Genomic DNA, 21,700 nt, shown 5'->3' on the forward strand with positions numbered 1-21,700 from the left:
CTCACCGATTGCCCGTGCTCTCCTCCGTTCGCGAACGGGATAGCTCGCGAGCCAGAATTGCCCGTTCGCAAGAAGTTGAACGTGTTTGAAACAAAACCACAATAACACAACGATTGAAATTACACCTTTATACCATCGCCTGGTTTGCATTCATAAGCCTAATCAAAAAATTGCTAGCAAAGCAATTCTCTGAGATTTCGGTCATTCGATTTTTTTTTGTATTTTTTAATCCGGCTGAAACTTTTTTGGTGCCTTCGGTATGCTCAAAGAAGCCATTTTGCATCATGAGTTTGTCCATATAATTTTCCATACAAATTTGGCAGCTGTCCATACAAAAATGATATGTGAAAATTCAAAAATCTGTATCTTTTGAAGGAATTTTTTGATCGATTTGGTGTCTTCAACAAAGTTGTAGGTATGGATATGGACTACACTGAAAAAAATGATACACGGTAAAAAAAAATTTGGTGATTTTTTATTTAACTTTTTGTCACTAAAACTTGATTTGCAAAAAATACTATTTTTAATTTTTTTTATTTTTTGATATGTTTTAGAGGACATAAAATGCCAACTTTTCAGAAATTTCCAGAATGGGCAAAAAATCTTTGACCGAGTTATGATTATTTGAATCAATACAGATTTTTTCAAAAAATCGAAATATTGGTCGCAAAAATTTGTCAACTTCATTTTTCGATTTAAAATTGAATTTGCAATTAAAAAGAGCTTTAGTGAATTTTTGATAAAGTGCACCGTTTTCAAGTTATAACCATTTTTGGGTAACTTTTTTGGATATAGTCACAGTTTTTCATTTTTTAAAAATAGTGCCCATGTTTGCCCACTATTGAAAAAAATATTTTTGAAAAGCTGAGAAAATTCTCTATATTTTGCTTTTTCGGACTTTGTTGATACGACCCTCAGTTGCTGAGATATTGCCATACAAAGGTAAAAAAACAGGAAAATTGATGTTTTTTAAGTCTCACCCAAACAACCCACAATTTTCTAATGTCGATATCTCAGCAACTATAGGTCCGATTTACAATGTTAAAACATGAAACATTTGTGAAATTTTTCGATCTTTTCGAAAAAAATATTATCAAAAATTTAAAATCAAGACTAACATTTCAAAAGGGTCAAACATTCAATATTACGCCCGTTTCAAATGTTAGTCTTTATTTAAAATTTTTGAAAATATTTTTTTCGAGAAAATCGGAAAATTTCACAAATGTTTCATATTTTAACATTGTAAATCGGACCATTAATTGCTGAGATATCGACATTAGAAAATGGTGGGTTGTTTGGGTGAGACTTAGAAAACATCAATTTTCCTGTTTTTTAACCTTTGCATGGCAATATCTCAGCAACTATGGGTCGTACCAACAAAGTTCAATAAAGTAAAATATAGAAAATTTTCTCAGCTTTTCAAAAATATTTTTTTCAAAGGTGGGCAAACATGGGCACTAATTTAAAAAAATGAAAAATTGCGACTATTTTCAAAAAAGTTACCTGAAAATGGTTATAACTTGAAAACGGTGCACTTTATCAAAAATTCACTAAAGCTCTTTTTGATTGCAAATTCGATTTTATATCGAAAAATGAAGTTGACAAATTTTTGCGACCAATATTTCGATTTTTTGAAAAAATCTGTATTGATTCAAAAAATCATAACTCGCTCAAAGATTTTTTGCCCATTCTGGAAATTTCTGAAAAGTTGGCATTTTATGTCCTCTAAAACATATAAAAAAATAAAAAAATAATAATGGTGTTTTTTTGCAAATCAAGTTTTAGTGACAAAAAGTTAAATAAAAAATCACCAAATTTTTTTTTTACCGTGTATCATTTTTTTTCAGTGTAGTCCATATCCTACAACTTTGTTGAAGACACCAAATCGATCAAAAAATTCCTTCAAAAGATACAGATTTTTGAATTTTCATACATCATTTTTGTATGGACAGCAGCCAAATTTGTATGGAAAATTATATGGACAAATTATTAGTTTGATGCAAAAGGACTTTTTTGGGTATACCGAAGGCACCAAAAAAGTTTCAGCCGGATTAAAAAATACAAAAATTTAAATTAAAGAAAAAAGACCGATTCCGTAGAGAACTGCTCAGCATGGGACGAACGGCTAGCTTGAGGCGCACGCGGCGAGAGCGAGAACGGGAACGAAAATGCGAGCGCGAGCGAGAAGAGAAAAAATACTACAGTTTTACAATAAAAAAAATCAAGCAATAAAAAAATACAAGAAGTTTTTACAACTGCAGATTTTGCTTAAATCTACCTCCTTTCACGAGAAATATTTAAGAAGAATCTTAATAAATATGAAGTCTAGGAAATAATTTCCTCAAATTGAAGCTTTGTGCATCCATTTATTGTGTCAAATGTGGAACTTTTGCATCAATTGTTTGTACCTACATGCAGTTGTGATAAGCCCAACATAAGCAATATTCCAATTTCCATCTTGAGATAAATTTCCATATACATTTTTTTTTCAAAAATATAGCCTGTAAACTTGTTGCGTTTGTATTAATTTTTATTTTTCAATACATTTGAATAATTATACAACTCTACATTTTTGCAGTTGATGTCATTATACGCTTCGATTTCGTCAAGGTATGATAGATGTGAGCTCCCTGAACATGCTCCAATCAACAGATTTGAGTTTAAATGACGAAAACTACATTTAGCTGGAGACGCAATTGAATTTCCTAAAAAATCATTGATTTTTTTCTTCAGATCAGCAAGCAAAGTTTGTTTGATCTAGGTTCATTCAGTATTTTTTCTATTTTTTTGTTTTGGTATTTGTAATTAGAAGCCTAAATTGTCACCTTTTTTTTGCAACGTGGCTAGTTAAAATAGGTTCAACCGTTCCGAAGATGTTTTTATTTTTGACGACAAAACTATTAGAATTTTTCTAACAAAACATTTCCCCATGATAAAATTGGACAAATGTTTGATTTTTTGAAAATATTTGGAATACAAACACTGTAAAAGCTTTTTGAACAGTTTTGTATCATCATTGAGGCCATTTTATGTTTCAGTGTGGTCCTTATCCATACCTACAACTTTGCCGAAGACACCAAATCGATCAAAAAATTCTTTCCAAAGATACAGATATTTGAATTTTCCTAAATCATTTTTGTATGGACAGCTGCCAAATTTGTATAGAAAATTATATGGACAAACTAACGATGCAAAGGGCATATGGAAGGCACCAAAAAAGTTTCAGTCGGATAAAAAAATACAAAAATTAAAATTCTGAAAAAAAGACCGATTTCGTAGAGAATTGCTCTAAAAATAACTTGCAGGTTGTTATGTTATCAACAGGATCAGTATGACAAAAACCCTCCGCACGGCTGGGACCTTGCCCCCATGGAAAGCATGGGACGGTCGGAGGGCTTGTAATGCACTTTACCAATACGGAAAGAGCAGGGGAGCATTTGTTCCCCATACTAGCGCCAGTCAAAGATGTTACACATTGATCTTTGCCGAGTGGTGTCTGGAAATATTAATAGTTCTTTATTAGTTATTTGAAGAATATTTACAGTGCCACAGTTTTGAAGAATAAATCCAGACGGAACCGAATGATCGAATGCTTCCTGTCGTCGGAAAATTCGGAGCAACTGCAGCGTACCTAGCGGCCGGGTTGTGTGGCGTAATGGAACTCCGATTTCGATATGATGGTATCCACGGCGGAGCTGGTCAAAGGACAAGCAGGACAAACTCGTTACTGGCCAATTGCGACTTATGCTGGCGAAGGTGATCGAGGACATCTGACGGCGGTTGCGGAGTCGTCCTCTTTAAAGCTAAGTACTCATGCATGATAATCGTATTACAGGCCTGCCTTTCTGGTCATGTTGAATACGATTAACTGCAACTCTAACCACTTTAATTTTCAGCAAAATTGACAAGACTTTTGACGAACGTGACAGGACAGGGGACTGTAAAACATTTTATACAAGTTCCGACTTTTTTATGTGGGAAAATTTTGCCCGACGTGTGTTTCTTTGCATTTGTTAATTAATTACCTTTGCTGATTGAGTTTAAACCTCAACATATGAATTCATTTTAATAATTTTGCCTTTGTTGGAACAGTTAAGGGTCACATAGTAAAAGTCCGTTGGTGTGTGGATAGTGTACCCCGTTCGCTCGAGTTCCTTGGGGTCAGTTCTGTAGGTTTTAACAGTCTCGACAGTTAAAACCCACAGTACTGATTTTGGGAAGCTTGTGCGAATGGGGTTTTTAATGAACATTGGGGGCGGCGATTGAGCACGAAGTTTCGATTTAGCTTATTTACATCATTACACGATTACATACTCTCACAAACACAATCTCATTTTAACCTACCCAATCATGTCCTCAGGATCAGTATGACAAAAAGCATTGATAATATAAATACATAAAGTGGATGAAGCCTTGGTTGATACAACATTTTAAAGGCTTATTTTTAGGCAACTAATAAACATATAACTAAGTTTCAAGTTTGAAAACTGTTTGAATACAAACAGTTCTGTCACATATTCTAAAAATATTTCACTGTTTGAATATTTTTTAGTCGTTTGAAGTAGGTTATTTAAAATATAAAATTATTTAAACTTTATTTGTTTATTCAAATTTCCTTATCATTTATTTTCACGAAAAAATATTGTAGGTAGAGTGTACAAGAGCGCAACAAAAGTGAACCACCCTAAACCATCCAACGCAGCGCGTGCGATTATCGATATTTCGGTCTTTTTCGGTTGTTGTATTCGCTACGGGAAGCGTGCGCACTCTGTGAGTTCACCACGAAAGCATTTGGGCCATGATGATCCATAATGAAGTACCCGATTCGAGTGCTTGAATGGAAACGCTTCATTATATTTTTTTTTAAGTTTAATAGGGCGAATCTGCGTTTGTAAACAAGCAGACTATCTCTTTTGCTCATGTGACATTTCACGTCAAGTAAGGGAGGGTTAGATTGCTTGTTTACAAACGCTGATTCGCCCTATTGAAATGTTACCATGGACCCCTCAAGGTGATGGGACTCAGGGAGAGTGTGAGCTTGAGTAAAAAACGTTTGTCTTGTTCAAATGACTACACACACGTTCAAAATCACTCAGTTTTCCTTAAAATTGAACCTACTCAGAAATGAGTAAAGGGGGCTTCCGGAAGATTTGAGTAAATTTCACTCAGAATACTATGAAAACTTGTTCGATTTTGACGAAAGCTGAGTAATTTTGAACGTGCCTGTACAGATCGTTTTATTTGTTACTGTAAAGAAAATGTTTCTCGTAAATTGCTACAAAACATTTAGCATTTCCTATTTTATATTGTTTAAGGCGGCGGTACAAGGTTTGAACATTCTTGCTTTCTGAGTTTTGTAGGTTGTATTGGTTGTAAGGTATGTGGCAAAATTAAATGTTACGGTTTTTTTTTCTTTACACAAATGCATTTGTTGAGTGGGAGTATCGGCACGTTAGAGTAGTACATTGCGGTTTGGGGTCTTACGTGTTCGAGCTTACAGCTATGTTTAATGTTTGCAACTTGTAATAAATAATAGTTTTTGTTTTATTAAAGTGTTGTTTCTTCTCAAAAACATGTGTAAAAAGTTCCGTTTTTTTTTCTTACAACCGCATCGAATGAAGGTTTGCAATTTTTGAACAGTAAAACAAATCGTATTAAGCGTATATCCAATTGAATTATCATTTAGGAGTTAAAATATGTACATAAAAAAGGGACCAACTGTAAAGCGCGTGCGGTTTACGAATCCTATAATCACTTGGCAGTTTGACTTTGACTCCAGCAAACGCGGTTCTGGGCTCGAGAAGTGATTGCATGAATTGGTTTATTCTAGACGTTTGTTTTTCCTTTTCTACAGTATGCCGGGTGGCTACAAATGCAGTTTGGTTTTGCCCCTCATTTTTTTTCTTCTTCTTCTTGCAATTAAATAATACTTTTTTCCGATCGCTGCTGCGCGCGGGCTACACAGTAGTTTGCTCTAAACGTTTGTGGATTTTTCAAATTTTACAAACACATTAAAACTTTGTTTTTTGTTTAAGAGAACGAAAATAATATAAACTACAGCTAAGTATGGCAGTTTGCGGCTTCCTTGTTGGTACTTTTTGTTGTTGCTCTTAAGTTGACGTTTGTTGACGGTGGCAGATTGTCGTTTAAAAGTAGTAGATTCCTTCTCTAAATCCTAAGCTCCAATTTTCACTAGTTTAAGATTTGTGTGTTTTTTTTTAATTCGGATGGAAAATAGTTTTAGGTTTGTTAAGAAAGTTGTTCACAATTTTTGGTTTTGAATAACGGACCTGTTTGTTCGCACAAAGGGGACTCATTCATCGTTTAGTGCACGGATTCGTTTTTAGCCGGATTCAGAAAATTGTTCTATACTAGCGTATTTTAGAATAATCGATCGACTTCCGGAGTTGACGTATAATACTAATTTCAATATAAGGTTAAGTAGGGCGTGTGTGTGTGTGAAGTGTTTTCGTGTTCGTATTGCTAAATTTGAGTATTTTCGTCGCACCTAAAGTTTGAGATTACAGAAATTTTGTACTTTGGTAAACTTCTAAAAAACGTCACGTTGGAAAGCACTTTAGTTATAGTTATGTTCGAGGCACCGTTTGAAAAAATAGTCAACAGAAAATTGGAACAATGGAAACTGCAAGCACGTGCAACTAACTAAAATGGAAGCACACGGAAGTATGTTGCGGTTAATGCTAGCCGATTATAGAGACACCAAAAGTAATATCAAAAGCTGCCGGATTGCTCACTTCGGCTCAATAAAACTGAACCACGGGACACAATCGGGGACCGGAAGCGAACTGGAAGTGGACCGAACCTGTCTGCCTGCCTGCACCTATAGCAATAAATTACTCGTTACAAATTATGATTCCTTTCTCGGTCAGTCTTTAGTTGCTATTCGATTGGCAGCGACGGTCGATCCACTTCGCCGTGGCTCCCGCAATCCATGCTTTCTTAAGGGTAATTCTTTCCCAGAGCATTTAGTTCTAGAAAATATGCTGTTTCTACACTTGAAGCACGACTATAGTGTTCGGCGAAACCCCCGTTAGGGCTATCGTAAAGTTCAAATAAATACTTTTCAGGGCTTCTTATTAAACTAATCTAAATGTGTGTGTGTGTGTGTGAGTTTTGTTGGCACCTAGTGTTTTGTCAGTGGCAGCTCTGTTAGGTTCATTTTTTTTCAAATTGCGTTTTATTAGCAAACGCAAAAATGACCTCGTCCGTGGTGTGCGTTTTGCGCGGTTGATGATCACTTAGTCTTACTCCAACTCTAGGAACAATCCACTGCGGGACACCGAACAGGTGCCGCAGTAGCCGCCGCAACGTGCCCGAACCTTTTTGTACGGTGCTTCCAACTGAAAAAAAAAAATCAAATTTCGTCAAACTGATCCTCGAAATTTCAACCCAAAACCCAACCAATTCTTACCCGTATCAAAAAGTGTATGACCGCGTTCTGGCCCTTGGTTTCCCACTGGGTGCGGGGTCGTATCCGGAACGGCGTCCCCTCCAGGTTGATCGAGAAGTCACCCTGCGGGCAGAGGCCGGTGTTGCTGTAGCAGTCGCCCGCCGAACCGAACGCCTGCGGTTGGCCGGACCGATCGGTGAACCGGTGGTCGTCCTCGACGACCTGCAGCGTCCCGATGTTGAGCCGGATCTTGCGGTAGTGCGTCGCGCCGTAGCTGATGCTCTCGTCGACCCAGTCCGCGGACGAGGGCGCGCAAACGCCGGCGTTCGCCGCCCGCCGGTTGATGTAGATGGCGTAGTTTTCGACCAGGCCTGGGTGGGGGAAGATTTGTCATTGATCGTTTACGATAGTTAGTCTTTAGCAATCCGAATTCCCATATAGTGGATAATACAAGATTTTGTTCACTTTTCTGCTTGATGTTTAAAAAAATCATTCGCTCAACAACTTGATCTTGGTGGTCTCTATTTCAAGTTTCCCACTCGGTTCTTGGCGTTAGAAGGCTTGAATAGTCAGACAATCCAAACCTCTTTTACAAACTATCCTCCTTCCACTCCGGGATTCGACCTCTGGGTGGCAAGTCCAACTGCTGACAGCGACTCTACCATGAAAAGATGATTTCACTATTCCACCCGAGCAGGTGGAAATAATTGGAAAAGTTCAAGTTCTGTCATGAAAACGACCAGATTAGCTGTTATAATAACACAATATAATAACAGAGGTGATTTTTCCGAAATTAACTCATTTGTTTCAAAAATCATTACAAGAAAATCCGAAAACAGAGAAAAAAATGTTCCAAATAACTCAATAAGGTGATATATGTTTTCGCAATGGTCAATAACTAATTGTGATATCGATTTCTAATTACAGTCCAGACTCGATTATCCTAAGCCTCGATTATCCAAAGTTCGACTATCCGAAGGTTGGTATGGGACTTCGGATAATCGAATCATGACCAAAAAAAAAGTTTTTTCCTATTATTTTATTTTCTTACTTTTAACATCAAATTCGAGTTCTGCGACCCCATTTTAGTCAGTTTTGAATAGTTGATTGCCTATTACATTACAAAATGGATTTTTTTCAATTTTTGATCACCGCCATTTTGGCCGCCATGTTGGATTTAGCGCTGTTTAAAAGTCATACTTAAGCTCGATTATTAAAAAAATATTCAACATTCGTGTTTCGAGTATCCGAAGTGATTTTTTCTGAGGCCTTCGGATAATCGAGACTGTATTGTATTAGCTTATTATAAAACCATTAATATTTGGTTGGTTCCAATCACATTTATTGCATATTTTCAAATGCTGAACAAAATTAGTAAACATTAGCTTAATTTTGTTCAACATTTGAAAAAAATGTAAAATTGAGCAGAGATTTTTTTTTTGAAAGTGTCCAAAGTTAAAATACAAAAAAAAACAAAATATTTCGTTTTGCACTTTTAGAAAACTTTCGAACAAATTACACTGACCTACAAAAAATGACAAAAATTACTGCGTATTAGGGTGGTCCAAATCCGGACTTTTTTGGGGCTACCCCCTGAAATCAAAGATTGACCCATCACTAGGCTAAATTCCAAATTTGAGCTCATTCTGACCACGGGAACCTCTCCCTCCAATCGCTTAAAGTTTGTATGGGAAAAATCGTCAAAATGTATGGAGAAAAGCAACTGTTTTACTTTTTTATCTGTGGAAGGCGCCATAGTTATCCGATTCTTACCATTTCTCAAATGTAGAACCTTCATTAAATTTAGAACAACTTTCCCGAACACACCATATTTTTAGGATTTTTTCCCGCGAAGTTATTAGCGCTCAAAACTGACCATTTTTGCGCGGCTAGCTGTAAGGGGCTACCTAACAACGATGTTTAATTACAATTCGTACACGCACGTGCTCTCTCTCAGGTTCAAACTCTCTCACGAGCTTGCTCGCCTGCCTGCCTACCTGCCTGTTTGCCTACAAGCGCGCGCGCTGTTTCTCTGCTTGGACTTTTGTCGTCGTCGTCGTTTTCGTTTGCTATCCGCTGCGCTGCGTTCCTGGCATGTTTTTTTTTTATAATTTTCAACTAAAATAGCAGGTTTGTTTTGAGATATATTTAGCATATAAATTCTTAGATCACGTCAATTTTTTTTTTAAAGTGCACCGAAAAAAAATTGAATAAAAGGCAGCTTAGGCTTTGGCTTAGGCTCATTTAAAAGATTAAAGCAAATGAACAGGGTTTGTTCGTTTTTCCAAACATTACAAGCAGTTGTTTGTATATGCTCATTAGAGTTATTTTAAAAAAAAATCTTCAGGTAATACAAATTTTGTTTTTTTACTCTAAATATCATCCAACCAACTGCTTGTCCATTCGAAGGCAATTTGATTCCAGATATAAAACTAGCTAACTCAACAATCTCTATTTTTGAGGCTTTTCTTTTAGACATCGTTGCACTTTTTGGATGTTTCGATTCATTGTTTAACTTCAGCTGATCTGTCAATAACGGAGTAGCAGCTCATTGGCAGTCAACCATGCTCATGCTCATGCTGCTCATGCTCGTTGCACTTTTTGGATGTTTCGGAATCTGACATAAACTTCTAATAATCGTCAAAAGCAAAATATACCGCAATTTGTTGTAAGGAAGATTGTTATATTTTCGGCAGATTAAAATATTTTGTATGGAATGAAAAATAGTCGTGATCATAGGGCTACGAAAAAACTTCAATTTTTTTTTTTAAGCTTGTTTGATAGTATACAAAAGTGGAAAAAACAGTTCCCATAATCGATGAATTGTCTAAGTGTATTGTTCTTTCTGAAATCTATACTTGACTAAGTTAAAAATAGTCTTTTATTTTTTCTAGAATAGTTAAAATCCCAGTCTTGAGTTTGATATGGTACCATTTAAAAAAAAAGAAATAAATTTAAATTACAATATCCCAATTTAAAAATTTACTCAATAATAACAGATGGCAATTCATGGAGGAACTAATTTATCGAAATTTATATTCTCTCACACACGCTCTGATAATATGATATCTATTGTTAATCACATATTACATTTAATTTTATATCTCGAAATAAATATCGAAATATATCCTGAAAATTATAATAAACATGCCAGGAACGCAGCGCAGCGGAACGAAAACGATGACGACGACAAAAGTCCAAGCAGAGAAACAGCGCGCGCGCTTGTAGGCAAACAGGCAGGCAGGCAGGCAGGCGAGCAAGCTCGTGAGAGAGTTTGAACCTGAGAGAGAGCACGTGCGTGTACGAATTGTAATTAAACATCGTTGTTAGGTAGCCCCTTACAGCTAGCCGCGCAAAAATGGTCAGTTTTGAGCGCTAATAACTTCGCGGGAAAAATCCTAAAAATATGGTGTGTTCGGGAAAGTTGTTCTAAATTTAATGAAGGTTCTACATTTGAGAAATGGTAAGAATCGGATAACTATGGCGCCTTCCACAGGTAAAAAAGTAAAACAGTTGCTTTTCTCCATACATTTTGACGATTTTTCCCATACAAACTTTAAGCGATTGGAGGGAGGGGTTCCCGTGGTCAGAATGAGCTCAAATTTGGAATTTAGCCTAGTGATGGGTCAATCTTTGATTTCAGGGGGTAGCCCCAAAAAAGTCCGGATTTGGACCACCCTACTGCGTATGCATTAGAGTGTAACAAAAATGACTTTTTGGCGAGCATTCAAGTGTTTGTTCTGGTGGGCATACTAAGCCCAAATCAAAAATATGGGCTTCATTGGACGTAACAGGAGCTGGCGCTTTGCATTTGAACTTTAAATGGAATTTAACCCGTAAAAAAAGATTTTCTCAAAAATGTTACTTTTTGAGGCATTTTGGCCACTGAAGCGTTTATTTTCAACATCATTGGCGTTTAGGCCAGATCCTTGCGCATCTTTCGGTACAGACCTTCAAAGTTTGACATTTTTCGAAAAATCGGCCCCGGCAAAAAAGATATGCTTCGCGACTCGCGACGCTTGAAAGCTTTACATTTTAATTAGATTTTTGATAAAATTATCCCTTTTTCATTTTTTTGTTTTTTTTTTTAAATTGTATTTGAAATTCATTTTAAAGAAGGGAAAAACCTTCAAAATATGTAGGGTAGGGTAGTCATCAATGAGACACTTTTGGTTTTCAACTTTCAACGATTTTTCTATTTTTTTAATCAGCGTGTTTTAATGCGCTTTTTGTTGCATTTTCTTTCTTTTAATGTGTTCTAATATTGACCAAAATATGAGATCGATCCGACATCTACAGCCAGAGTTATTCAACTGTCTCATTGTAGACGCACTTGGCAGGAACAATGAGACAGCTGGGGAACAATGAGACACTCTACGAAAATCAACATTTTTCAAGTAAAACATCATGTTTTTGTATTGTTCCATTGCAGGTGACTTGCCTTGAACATTTCAGGGCAATTTTGTCAACATGAAACTTTTATTAACAAAAGTTACACTAAAAAGTATTTAAATTTTGTAAAATCCATATATTAATAACAAATAACTTTATATTGTTGGTTAAATGAAGTTTAAACTCTATAAATATGCCAAAAATCACTTTTAATTCATGTTTTGAAAGATTTCCATCGATTTTGAAAAGTTTATCGAAGAAAAATCAATGTGTCTCATTGTTACCCATGGGCTGAAATGAGTGGGGAACAATGAGACAGCCCTGGATTCTGGATATATTCAAAATTTTGGCCAAATCTAATGAAAGGACATTGTAGCCCAACTCAAACCCTATGGAACGTCGAAAGTAATTTGAAGAAATATTAGTTTTGGTGTGAATGGCAGCCTACGAGCGAAAAAGTATGTTTTGTCCATAATTTACTTTTACACCCCAGATTCAAACATTTATGAATAACTTTTCAAAGGAGCGTCCATAACCAAAGCCACAAATATGGCAGACGTGTATCTAGTAGACACACCTTTCCCCCAAATATGAGCCTGATTGGTTGAAACTACGACTTGTGAGAGCCATTTTATCATTGTTCCCCGTGTCTCATTGATGACTATTCTACCCTACTCTTTAAATTTTCGACAGTTGAGCTTTTTTAATGCAATTTTTTCATCTTTTATTCAAAATTTAAGAGCGAGTTTTTCACAAATGTGTAACAGGTCGTATCGAGGTGCTCCGATTTGGATGAAACTTTCAGCGTTTGTTTGTCTATAAATGAGATGAACTCATGCCAAATATGAGCCCTCTACGACAAAGGGAAGTGGGGTAAAACGGGCATTGAAGTTTAAGGTCGAAAAAACACAAAAAATCTTAAAATTGCTCGCATTTCCGTAAAACTTTATTGATTCCAACTCTCTGCATCTACATTCGAATGGTTTTTTGAAGCTCTTCAAAATGTGCTATATACATCCAGGATTGGTTCGAATTTTTCTCTTAGCTTTTGCAAATTACTGTCAAAAATGGATTTTTTTAAAACCTTAATATCTTTTTGCAACAGCCTCCAACACCCATACTTCCATAGGTCAAAAGATAGGGAATTTCATGTACTATAAGCCTACGGTAATAACTTTTTGGCCAATCGCAGTTTTTCTCATAGTTTTTCAATTTTTCTATAACAAACATTTTACAAAGTTAGTTTTTGCCCTGTAGGCTCCCATAGCGGCACTTTTTGGTCTCAATTTCACGTTAGTTAGAAGTATTGAAGTTGTAATTTGGATTTAGAAAATAATTAAATAAAACATTTTTGAAAAAAGAAAAAGATGTTATTTACCCTATGATCAATACGTCAAATGCTGTATCAAGTAGGCGAAAACCTGTTTTACCCCTAATCCAACAAATTGTTAAAAAATATTTTAATTCATTCTAAATGGCATTTTTTCCAATCAAATTTACAACTCCAATACTTCTAACTAACGTGAAATTTTCCTAGGATTCCGAATATGACAAAATTGAGACCAAAAAGTGCCGCTGTGGGAGCCTACAGGGCAAAAACTAACTTTGTAAAAAGTTTGTTATAGAAAAATCGAAAAACTATGAGAAAAACTGCGATTGGCCAAAAAGTTATTACCGTAGGCTTATAGTCCATGAAATTCCCTATCTTTTGACCTATGGAAGTATGGGTGTTGGAAGCTGTTGCAAAAAGATATTAAGGTTTAAAAAAAATCCATTTTTAACAGTAATTTGCAAAAGCTATGAGAAAAATTCAAACCAATCCTGGATGTATATAGCACATTTTAAAGTGCTTCAAAAGACCTTACGAATGCATCTAAGAGAGTTGGAATTAATCTAGTTTTACGCGAATGGGAGCAATTTTATGATTTTTCATGTTTTTTGGACCTCAAACTTCAAAGCCCGTTTTACCCCACTTCCCATTGTCCTAGAGAGCTCATATTTGGCATGAGTTCATCTCATGTATAGACAAACAAACGCGGAAAGTTTCATCCAAATCGGAGCACCTCGATACGACCTCTAGAACAAACCGAGCAATATTTACAAACACTGCCTCTTAACCTAAAGTAGGGGAAATCTCTCAATAGATTCGCATTTTTGCCTCCTTTTTTAATCTGAAGAAGGTAATTGGATTTTGATGTTGTTAAGTTTTTTAATGCAATTTTTCCTTATTTATTATATTCAAAAATTCAAATTGAAGAAGAAAAAATCTCTTCAATAAATATGTACTTTTTACCATTTCTGCACATTTTTCCTCTGTTGATATTTTTTGCAATCAAGTTGTTAAGGCAATTTTCCTTTCTTTTATTCAAAATTTAACTAGAATAAGAGAAACAAATATTTAAAAAAAACTTAAGTGCAAATTAAATTGATTTTTTTTTTAAATAATGGTAGAGAAAATACATAAAAATAATACATTTGTCAAACATTTAAAGAATGGCAAAATGTAAATCTTTTAAAGATTTTACCTTCTGTAAGTTGAATTTTAAATAAAAGTAGGGAAAATTTAATAAACAACCTCAAATGTTTAAAACGTACATCTTTTGTGAGGTTTTTACTTCTGTAAGTTGAATTTAAAATTAATGAAGGGAAAATTTCATAAAAACGCAATTGTCAAATATTTAAAGAAAGTGGGTTTAGGTTAAATACTAAATAAAAGAAGGGAAAATTGTATAAAAAAATTAATTGCATTTTTAAAGGAGTGCAAAATTTACATCCCTTTTAGTTTTAATTGGGTTTTGGAAAAGAAGGTAAAATAGCATAAAAATCGTGTTGCAAAATGTTTCAAGTGCAAAATGTTTCAAGAAGGGCAACCACAAATTATACATCATTTCATTGGTTAAGGTTTGAGTTTAGAAAAGAAAAAAAAATGCTTACAAAAATTACTTGCAAAATATTTGAAAAGGGCAAAAATGTATAGATATTAAGAGATTTTTTTTGAATTAAAATTTTGAATAAAATGTATGAAAAGTTGCATTAAAAAGGTTTATTGAGAATACTAAAAATGGGAAAATACATCTATTGATTTTTTGAAAAATAATCATCATCTGTAAAAATATAATAATATAAAAAAAAATCTTTAAAAAAAGAAAACAAAATCTAAAAAACAAGAAAAAGTAATGATACAAATCAAAAATAGCTAGTAGGGGAAAGTGGGGCAAGTGTAACAAGCTAAGGAAATGCTCGTTATAACCCCTTAAAAAGTTAAAAAATCTGTCGGATTTTATTATAATCATCTTATTCTAGGTCTTGACTAAGACTTTGTTAGAAAAAGTTTGAAAAAAATCCTGTTTTTTAATGAAAAAAAATGATTTTAAAATTTTTGATTTTTCGTTCGTTCTACTCAACTAGTGGGGCAAGACGAACAACCCGTTGGGGCAAGAGGAACAATGCATGAAAAATCATGTAAATTTGCTAACAATCGAACTGTTATCACTTAGATACATCAGATTAGAATGTATTTGAAAGGTTTCTTCCATTTTTAGATTAAATTATAATATTTTACTCTAAATTTTATCGTTTTTACGAAAAAAAAAATTACTTCGACGATAAATAGTAAATTTTCATAATATCACTATATTTTGTATGGACATTTTTTTAACAATTGTTTATCAGTTTTAAGTACTTTCATGTATTTATTTCCCAATAAAATATATTGTTGCAGCAATTCGTAATTTTTCCATACTAAAAATCCATATGGTACACTTGCCCCACCTGAACAAGATTTTTTAAAAGCCCTCAACAAAAATAACCAAAAGTTAAATCATACTTTGTAATAACTGCATGTCATTGGTAGGGACACTACTGATCTTGGAAAAATAGCATTTTGATAAAATGAGCCTTAAAACGAGCCCTAAGCCTTATTTTGTACATTCCAAATATTATAAGAAAACAAAGGTTTTGAAAAAACCTTCATTAAATCTCATGCCCCGTGGCGTTTACGTCGTTTTGGCGGTTATGTGGTAGTAGAACCAGCTAATTGCATTGTTAGCAACAATTCCTCATACTGGAAATAATCAAAATTGTAAAAATTACGGCCGTACGAGCGATTGTTCCTCTTGCCCCATATGGTCGTCTTGCCCCACCTTCCCCTAATAATTATTCCAACAGTCCATTATGGCTAAGAGCCTAAGGCTACCAACGTACGGATTTTTTCCTTACCGCACGGATTTTCTACCCTTTTCGCGAATTTTTAACAGGCCGGATTTTTTGTACGGAATTTTTCGCAAAAAAATAAACGGATTTGTCCGGAATTTTAATAACTTTAAAAAAATAATTGTTTTTTGATTTGTCCAAAGCTTTTGCTAATTAGACATGTTTATGTCACTGTCAGATCGAATTTAAAGGGATAACTTGGATCGTTTTCCAGGGATTTCTAATTTCAGAGTGGATTATCAATAAATGTTATTTGCAAATTCTTTACAAAACATTTTTATTCAATAAAAGATCCAAAGGCTTTCTAAGCAAATTAGCAAATGTAAGCTATTGTGTTGCACATGTTTATTGGACCTTTTCAACAAAAAAATCTAGAAATGCTTTCGTGAAAACACTGAGAATAATATTATTCGTAAAAATCAACTTGACATTCCGTAAGCTTTAAAACGTTTAACAAAAATAAATAAATACTAAATTGAAGATTTAATTCAGCAAATCACGGTTTATTTTGTTAATATTTTTAACCGTGCAAGTCATAAGCACTCTGATAGCAAAGTGAAATTTGTATGCTGCAAATTCAAAATTTATCCAAATAATTCCTTCACAGTTTTTCTTATACCATGGTGAGATTTCCAAAAAAGTGTCCACGTGGTTTCCCGAGCAGACGGAAATAACTTTGGAATAAAATTTTTTGATAATGGAAAATACCAGGCAAATAACATTTTATGTTATTTATAACAGGATTTCGTGCTTGCAATTTCATTAGGGCACATAACTTTTGTAAACAAGAGTATGATTTGTTTTTGTTATTGGATTGTTTTTGTAATAACAGACTATTATTTTTAAATTATCTTTCGAACAATTCTTTTTCATTATTTTTCGTTATTTTGACAAATAATCTTATCATCCTAATAACAGTTGGAGTAATACTTCCATAACAAAAAATGTTATTCCCAAGTTGTTTTGGCTTTCAATCAATATCAGACCAATAACAAATTTTGTTATGATAACATAAACTGTTATTAAACTCTTATGCAAAAATGGATTTTTCAAGAAGATTCCATTACACTTTTTGTTATTTTAACAGTATTTTTTATTGAAATGGCATGAATTTTGTTATTACCGTCTGCCCGGGTTATGGATGGTTCCTTACCAATTTAGTGCAACAGTTCCCAATACTCACCCGACTTGAGCGTCACGTACTCGGCCGGCGCGTTGCTCGTCATGTTGTGGCAGTACACCGACACCGGGCGGCCCTGCACGCTCAGCGTGTACTCGCCGTCGGCACGCGTCCGCCGGATGCGCTGCACGTCCGCACAGCTGAACGCGACCGACTTGCTGTACCGTTGGCGGCAGTCCTGGGCCGGTTCGCACTTGCGCTTCTGGTAGGGGCGCGTCTCCGGGCAGCGGATCGACTCCGTCTTGGTGATCTCATCGTAGCACTTGACCGACCGGCGCTGGAAGCCGTCGCACTTGCACTGCGGGGAAGATTGAGGTTAGGTTAGCGGGTTTTGGCTTGGCGGTTTTGAACGGGGGTTGCAAATCCGGAGGAGAAGGGGACAGATTGTGTATGTGGTTTGTGGATGGGGTTAACCTACTCTGTTCCATCGTCCAGTGCTCCAGCGGCAGGAGGTGTACGTTTCACAAGGTTTCACGTTGCTCGGCTTGTGCTTGGCGTCGCAAACGCTTGCCGCGGCGGTGGTGCGACCGTTGCTACAGGTCACGTTGCGCGTCGCCAGACCGACCCCACAGCCGACCGAACACTGTAGTAGCGGTTTCACGGCACGGGTGTCACAGGAAGCAGCGTTGGTAGCAGTAGCGGAAGTAGCGCCAGCAGCAGCGACATCGACAACAGTCAGCGCGACATCACAGGTTGGATGAGTTGGATGAGGTTGTGTTGGATGAGATGAGCACATTGATGTCATGAGGTGGGGGATGAGAGTAAGTTTACATGGTTTTTTTTGGTTTCGGGGGTTGCAAACCAGGAGTTCGTGTGGTCGTGGGAAGAGAAACAGAACGGAGAAATTCAGTTTAGATACATCACACTACGGTTTCGGAAAAATTTGTCACGCAGGGTGCATCGTGCATGGTCATGCAAGCTGGCCATGATCGGTTCCACGAGAATTCATCGAACCGACCAGGGACAGAAGGATAACTCAACTATTGCTAGTAAAGAGAGCAGCCCACCTTTGACCACGGGGAAACCTCCCACCGGAACTGGCAGGGTTTGCACTTGCGGACCAGCTTCTTGGCCGGGGGGATCTTGACGTGGGCACAGTTCTTGGCGTCGACCTTGCGGCCCGTTTTGACCGGGTGCGGATTGTCGGCGGACTTCGGGAACAGACGCATACAGACACGCTCGCCGGTACGGTAACCGTCGCCACCACCGCACGTCACATTACACTGCGTAGAGAGAGATTGGTGTGGGGGTGGGAGAGGAAAGAAAACAAAGAAAGCAAAACGAAAAACAAAAACAAAAATACAAATATTGAGTTGAAAAGCGGTTAGAAGAGGTGTGAAGATGTGTGGACGACACGCTCTGGACAATAAACGGGACAATGAAAGTCTCTGGTTGGCCAGAACAATCTTTGTAATAGTACTCGATAAGAGGAAGGAAGGAACGAGATAATTACAGGCTTCCAGTTAGTAATCCTCCATCGGAAGTGGCAACACGACTCCACCTCGGGTGGTTTCTGGTTCAGGGGACACTCGTTACTTTCCTTGCCGCGGTGGTCTTGGCAGAGCACCTGGCGGTAGCGCTTGCAATCGTCATTGCACTAAAATGAAAGAGAGAAAGGAGTGACACTACTAAGCTAATTTAATTTTAAAAATTTTCTAACAAGGATCTGTTGTTAAGACTAGCTTTGGAAAAAATGAAGGACACACGTCAGACCATCAGACAACATGCAAGAAATCTAACCAAATGAGATACAGCAGATCCAATTGAAATAAAAAGAATCTGATAATTTTTTGAATTTTGGATATGGAATGTGTTCTAATTAAGGACTCGAAAACAACCGAATATTTTGTCAAAAGTTAAGCCAATTTACATGGACCAATTGTTTTGTTTTTAATATTAAAATGTTTGTTAGTTTATGATTTTGTGTTGCATTTTGTGCGATTTATTTAGGGTGGCCACTCATTGTATGTTTGTAATTATCGATTTACTGCACAGTAAAAAAACCATGGTAACATTACATCTGGGAATGAGTAGATCTTTAACGTCAGTTTTTATTTTATTTTACCTGATCTGCCAAATTTACACGAACACACCACACCTAATCGGTTCGGAGAGTTTGGTATGGTACGACCACGCATCCTTTCTTCCCTGTAGATTCTGTGTCATTTTTGTTCGAATAGTGCACATGTTTGCCCACTTTTGAAAAAAATATTTTTGAAAAGCTGAGAAAATTCTCTATATTTTGCTTGTGAGCAATTCTCTACCAAAACCGGAAATGGATTTTATTTGTATTTTTTGATTTGGCTCAAACTTTGTGGCTCGGTTGTTGCCTTCCCTATACCCAAATATGCTATTTTGTGTCATTGGTTCACCCATAAAAGTCTCCATACAATTTTGGCAGCTGTCCATACAAAAATGGTATGTAAATATTCAAACAGCTGTAACTTTTGAGTGATTTTTTTGATCAATTTGGTGTCTTCGGCAAAGTTGTAGGTATTGTTGAGGACTTTTGAGAAAAAAATAGGTACACGGAAACAAAAATTTGAGGATTTTTTTATCAACTTTTTTTTTACTAAAACTCAATTTCCCAAAATACGTATTTTTGATTTTCGAGATTTTTTGATATGTTTTAGGGGACAAAAATCCGCAACTTTTGAGCCATAGAGAAACATGGTCAAAAATTCTGCCGCCAAGTTATGAATTTTTGAAAAAATAGTGATTTTTGGAAAAAAATCGAAGTTTCATGTAAAAACAAGTTTGACATTATTTTTTAATGCAAAATTGAATTTGCAATCGAAAAGTATATATAGCCACCGAAAGTTTGATTTTAGCGAAATATTTGCAGTTTTTCAATTTTTAAAAATAGTGACCATGAGTGACTATTTCTAAAAATATTTTTTTGAAAAGTTCAGAAAATTTGCTATAAAATTGTCTAAGAGACATTGAAGATTGGACCTCTGGTTGCTGAGATACAGCGGCTTAAAGAAACAGAAACACGAAAATTGAAGTTGTCTAAGTCTCACCCAAACAGCCCACCATTTTCTAATGACGATATCTCAGCAATTAATGGTCCGATTTTCAATGTTAATATATGAAACAATCGTGAAATTTTTCGATCTCTTCGGAAAAAATATTTTGAAAATTTTAAAATCAAGACTAACATTTTAAAAGGGCCAAACATTGAATATTACTATTTTTTTCTCAATAGTCCTCAACAATACCTACAACTTTGCCGAAGACACCAAATTGATCAGAAAATTCACTCAAAAGTTACAGCTGTTTGAATATTTACATACCATTTTTGTATGGACAGCTGCCAAAATTGTATGGAGACTTGTATGGGTGAACCAATGACACAAAATAGCATATTTGGGTATAGGAAGGCCCCCACAAAGTTTGAGCCAAATCAAAAAATACAAAAAATAAAAATGGTCGAAATCGGTCGATATCGTAGAGAGTTGCTCTTGTTTGAACTTTGTTGATACGACCCTTAGTTGCTGAGATATTGCCTACAAGTGTTTAAAAACAGGAAAATTGATGTTTTCTAAGTCTCACCCAAACAACCCACCATTTTCGAATATCGATATCTCAGCAACTAATGTTCCGATTTACAATGTTAAAATATGAAACATTCGTAAAATTTTCCAAACATTCAATATTACGCCCTTTTGAAATGTTTGTCTTGGTTTAAAAATTTTGAAAATATTTTTTTCAATTTTTTGCAAAACCTCGAAATTGGCATTTGATGTCCTCTAAAACATACAAAAAAATAAAAAAAAATAAAAATAGTGTTTTTTGCAAATCAAGTTTTAGTGACAAAAAGTTAAATAAAAAATCACCAAATTTTTTTTTACCATGTATCTTTTTTTTCAGTGTAGTTCATATCTGTACCTACAACTTTGCCGAAGACACCAAATCGATCAAAAAAATCCTTCAAAAGATACAGGTTTTTGAATTTTCATACATAATTTTTGTATGGAAGCTGCCAAATTTGTATGGAAAATTATATGAACAAACTAATGATGCAAAATGGCTTCTTAGGGCATACCGAAGGCACCAAAAAAGTTTCAGTCGGATTAAAAAATACAAAAAAATCGAATGACCGAAATCTGAGAGAACTGCTCTGTTTTCTTTTTTGTATTACATTTTCGAGTGTTTTCGGATGTACTGCAATCATTAGACGTAAATCGGTCAGTTTTTAGGTCGAAGTCGAAGTACATTAGGTCGAAAAGACAAATGGTTGGATGCAAAGAAGTTCTAAAACGTAACGTTGGAAGGACACATGGTCAAATGAGGACAAACGGTCGAATATGGATAAAAATTCCAATACATAATTAGTCGAAAGTGGACAATAGCTTACAATCTTCAAAACTTGTTTTACAAGAGCGAATCTGACTTCAAATTTGTATGTTTTATGAATTTTATATTATTTCAAATCTATGTTTCTGTGATTATAAATTATTATGACATGATCAGCTTTTTTAATATTTTGATTGAAAATAATC

At 35.5% G+C, this 21,700-nt stretch overlaps 1 protein-coding gene across 4 annotated transcripts in view; it reads right to left on the reverse strand.

The window, feature by feature from the left end:
* Positions 1–5,056: 5,056 nt before the first annotated feature.
* Positions 5,057–21,700, reverse strand: part of LOC6043247 (A disintegrin and metalloproteinase with thrombospondin motifs 9) — a 355,560-nt gene continuing 338,916 nt past the window's right edge. For 3 of the 4 annotated variants that reach the window (XM_038259917.1, XM_038259916.1, XM_038259919.1), the window contains 6 exons: positions 18,649–18,792; positions 18,203–18,418; positions 17,614–17,778; positions 17,199–17,493; positions 7,433–7,782; positions 5,057–7,361 (listed from right to left, as the gene is read on the reverse strand). In XM_038259917.1, coding sequence (XP_038115845.1) covers positions 7,266–7,361; positions 7,433–7,782; positions 17,199–17,493; positions 17,614–17,778; positions 18,203–18,418; positions 18,649–18,792 — 1,266 coding nt within the window. In that variant the 3' untranslated portion in view covers positions 5,057–7,265. The remainder of the gene's footprint in view (positions 7,362–7,432; positions 7,783–17,198; positions 17,494–17,613; positions 17,779–18,202; positions 18,419–18,648; positions 18,793–21,700) is intronic. The other variant, XM_038259918.1, reaches the window with a different exon arrangement.

Source organism: Culex quinquefasciatus, chromosome 3 (assembly GCF_015732765.1).
Source record: "Culex quinquefasciatus strain JHB chromosome 3, VPISU_Cqui_1.0_pri_paternal, whole genome shotgun sequence".
NCBI classification, from domain to species: Eukaryota; Metazoa; Arthropoda; class Insecta; order Diptera; family Culicidae; genus Culex; species Culex quinquefasciatus.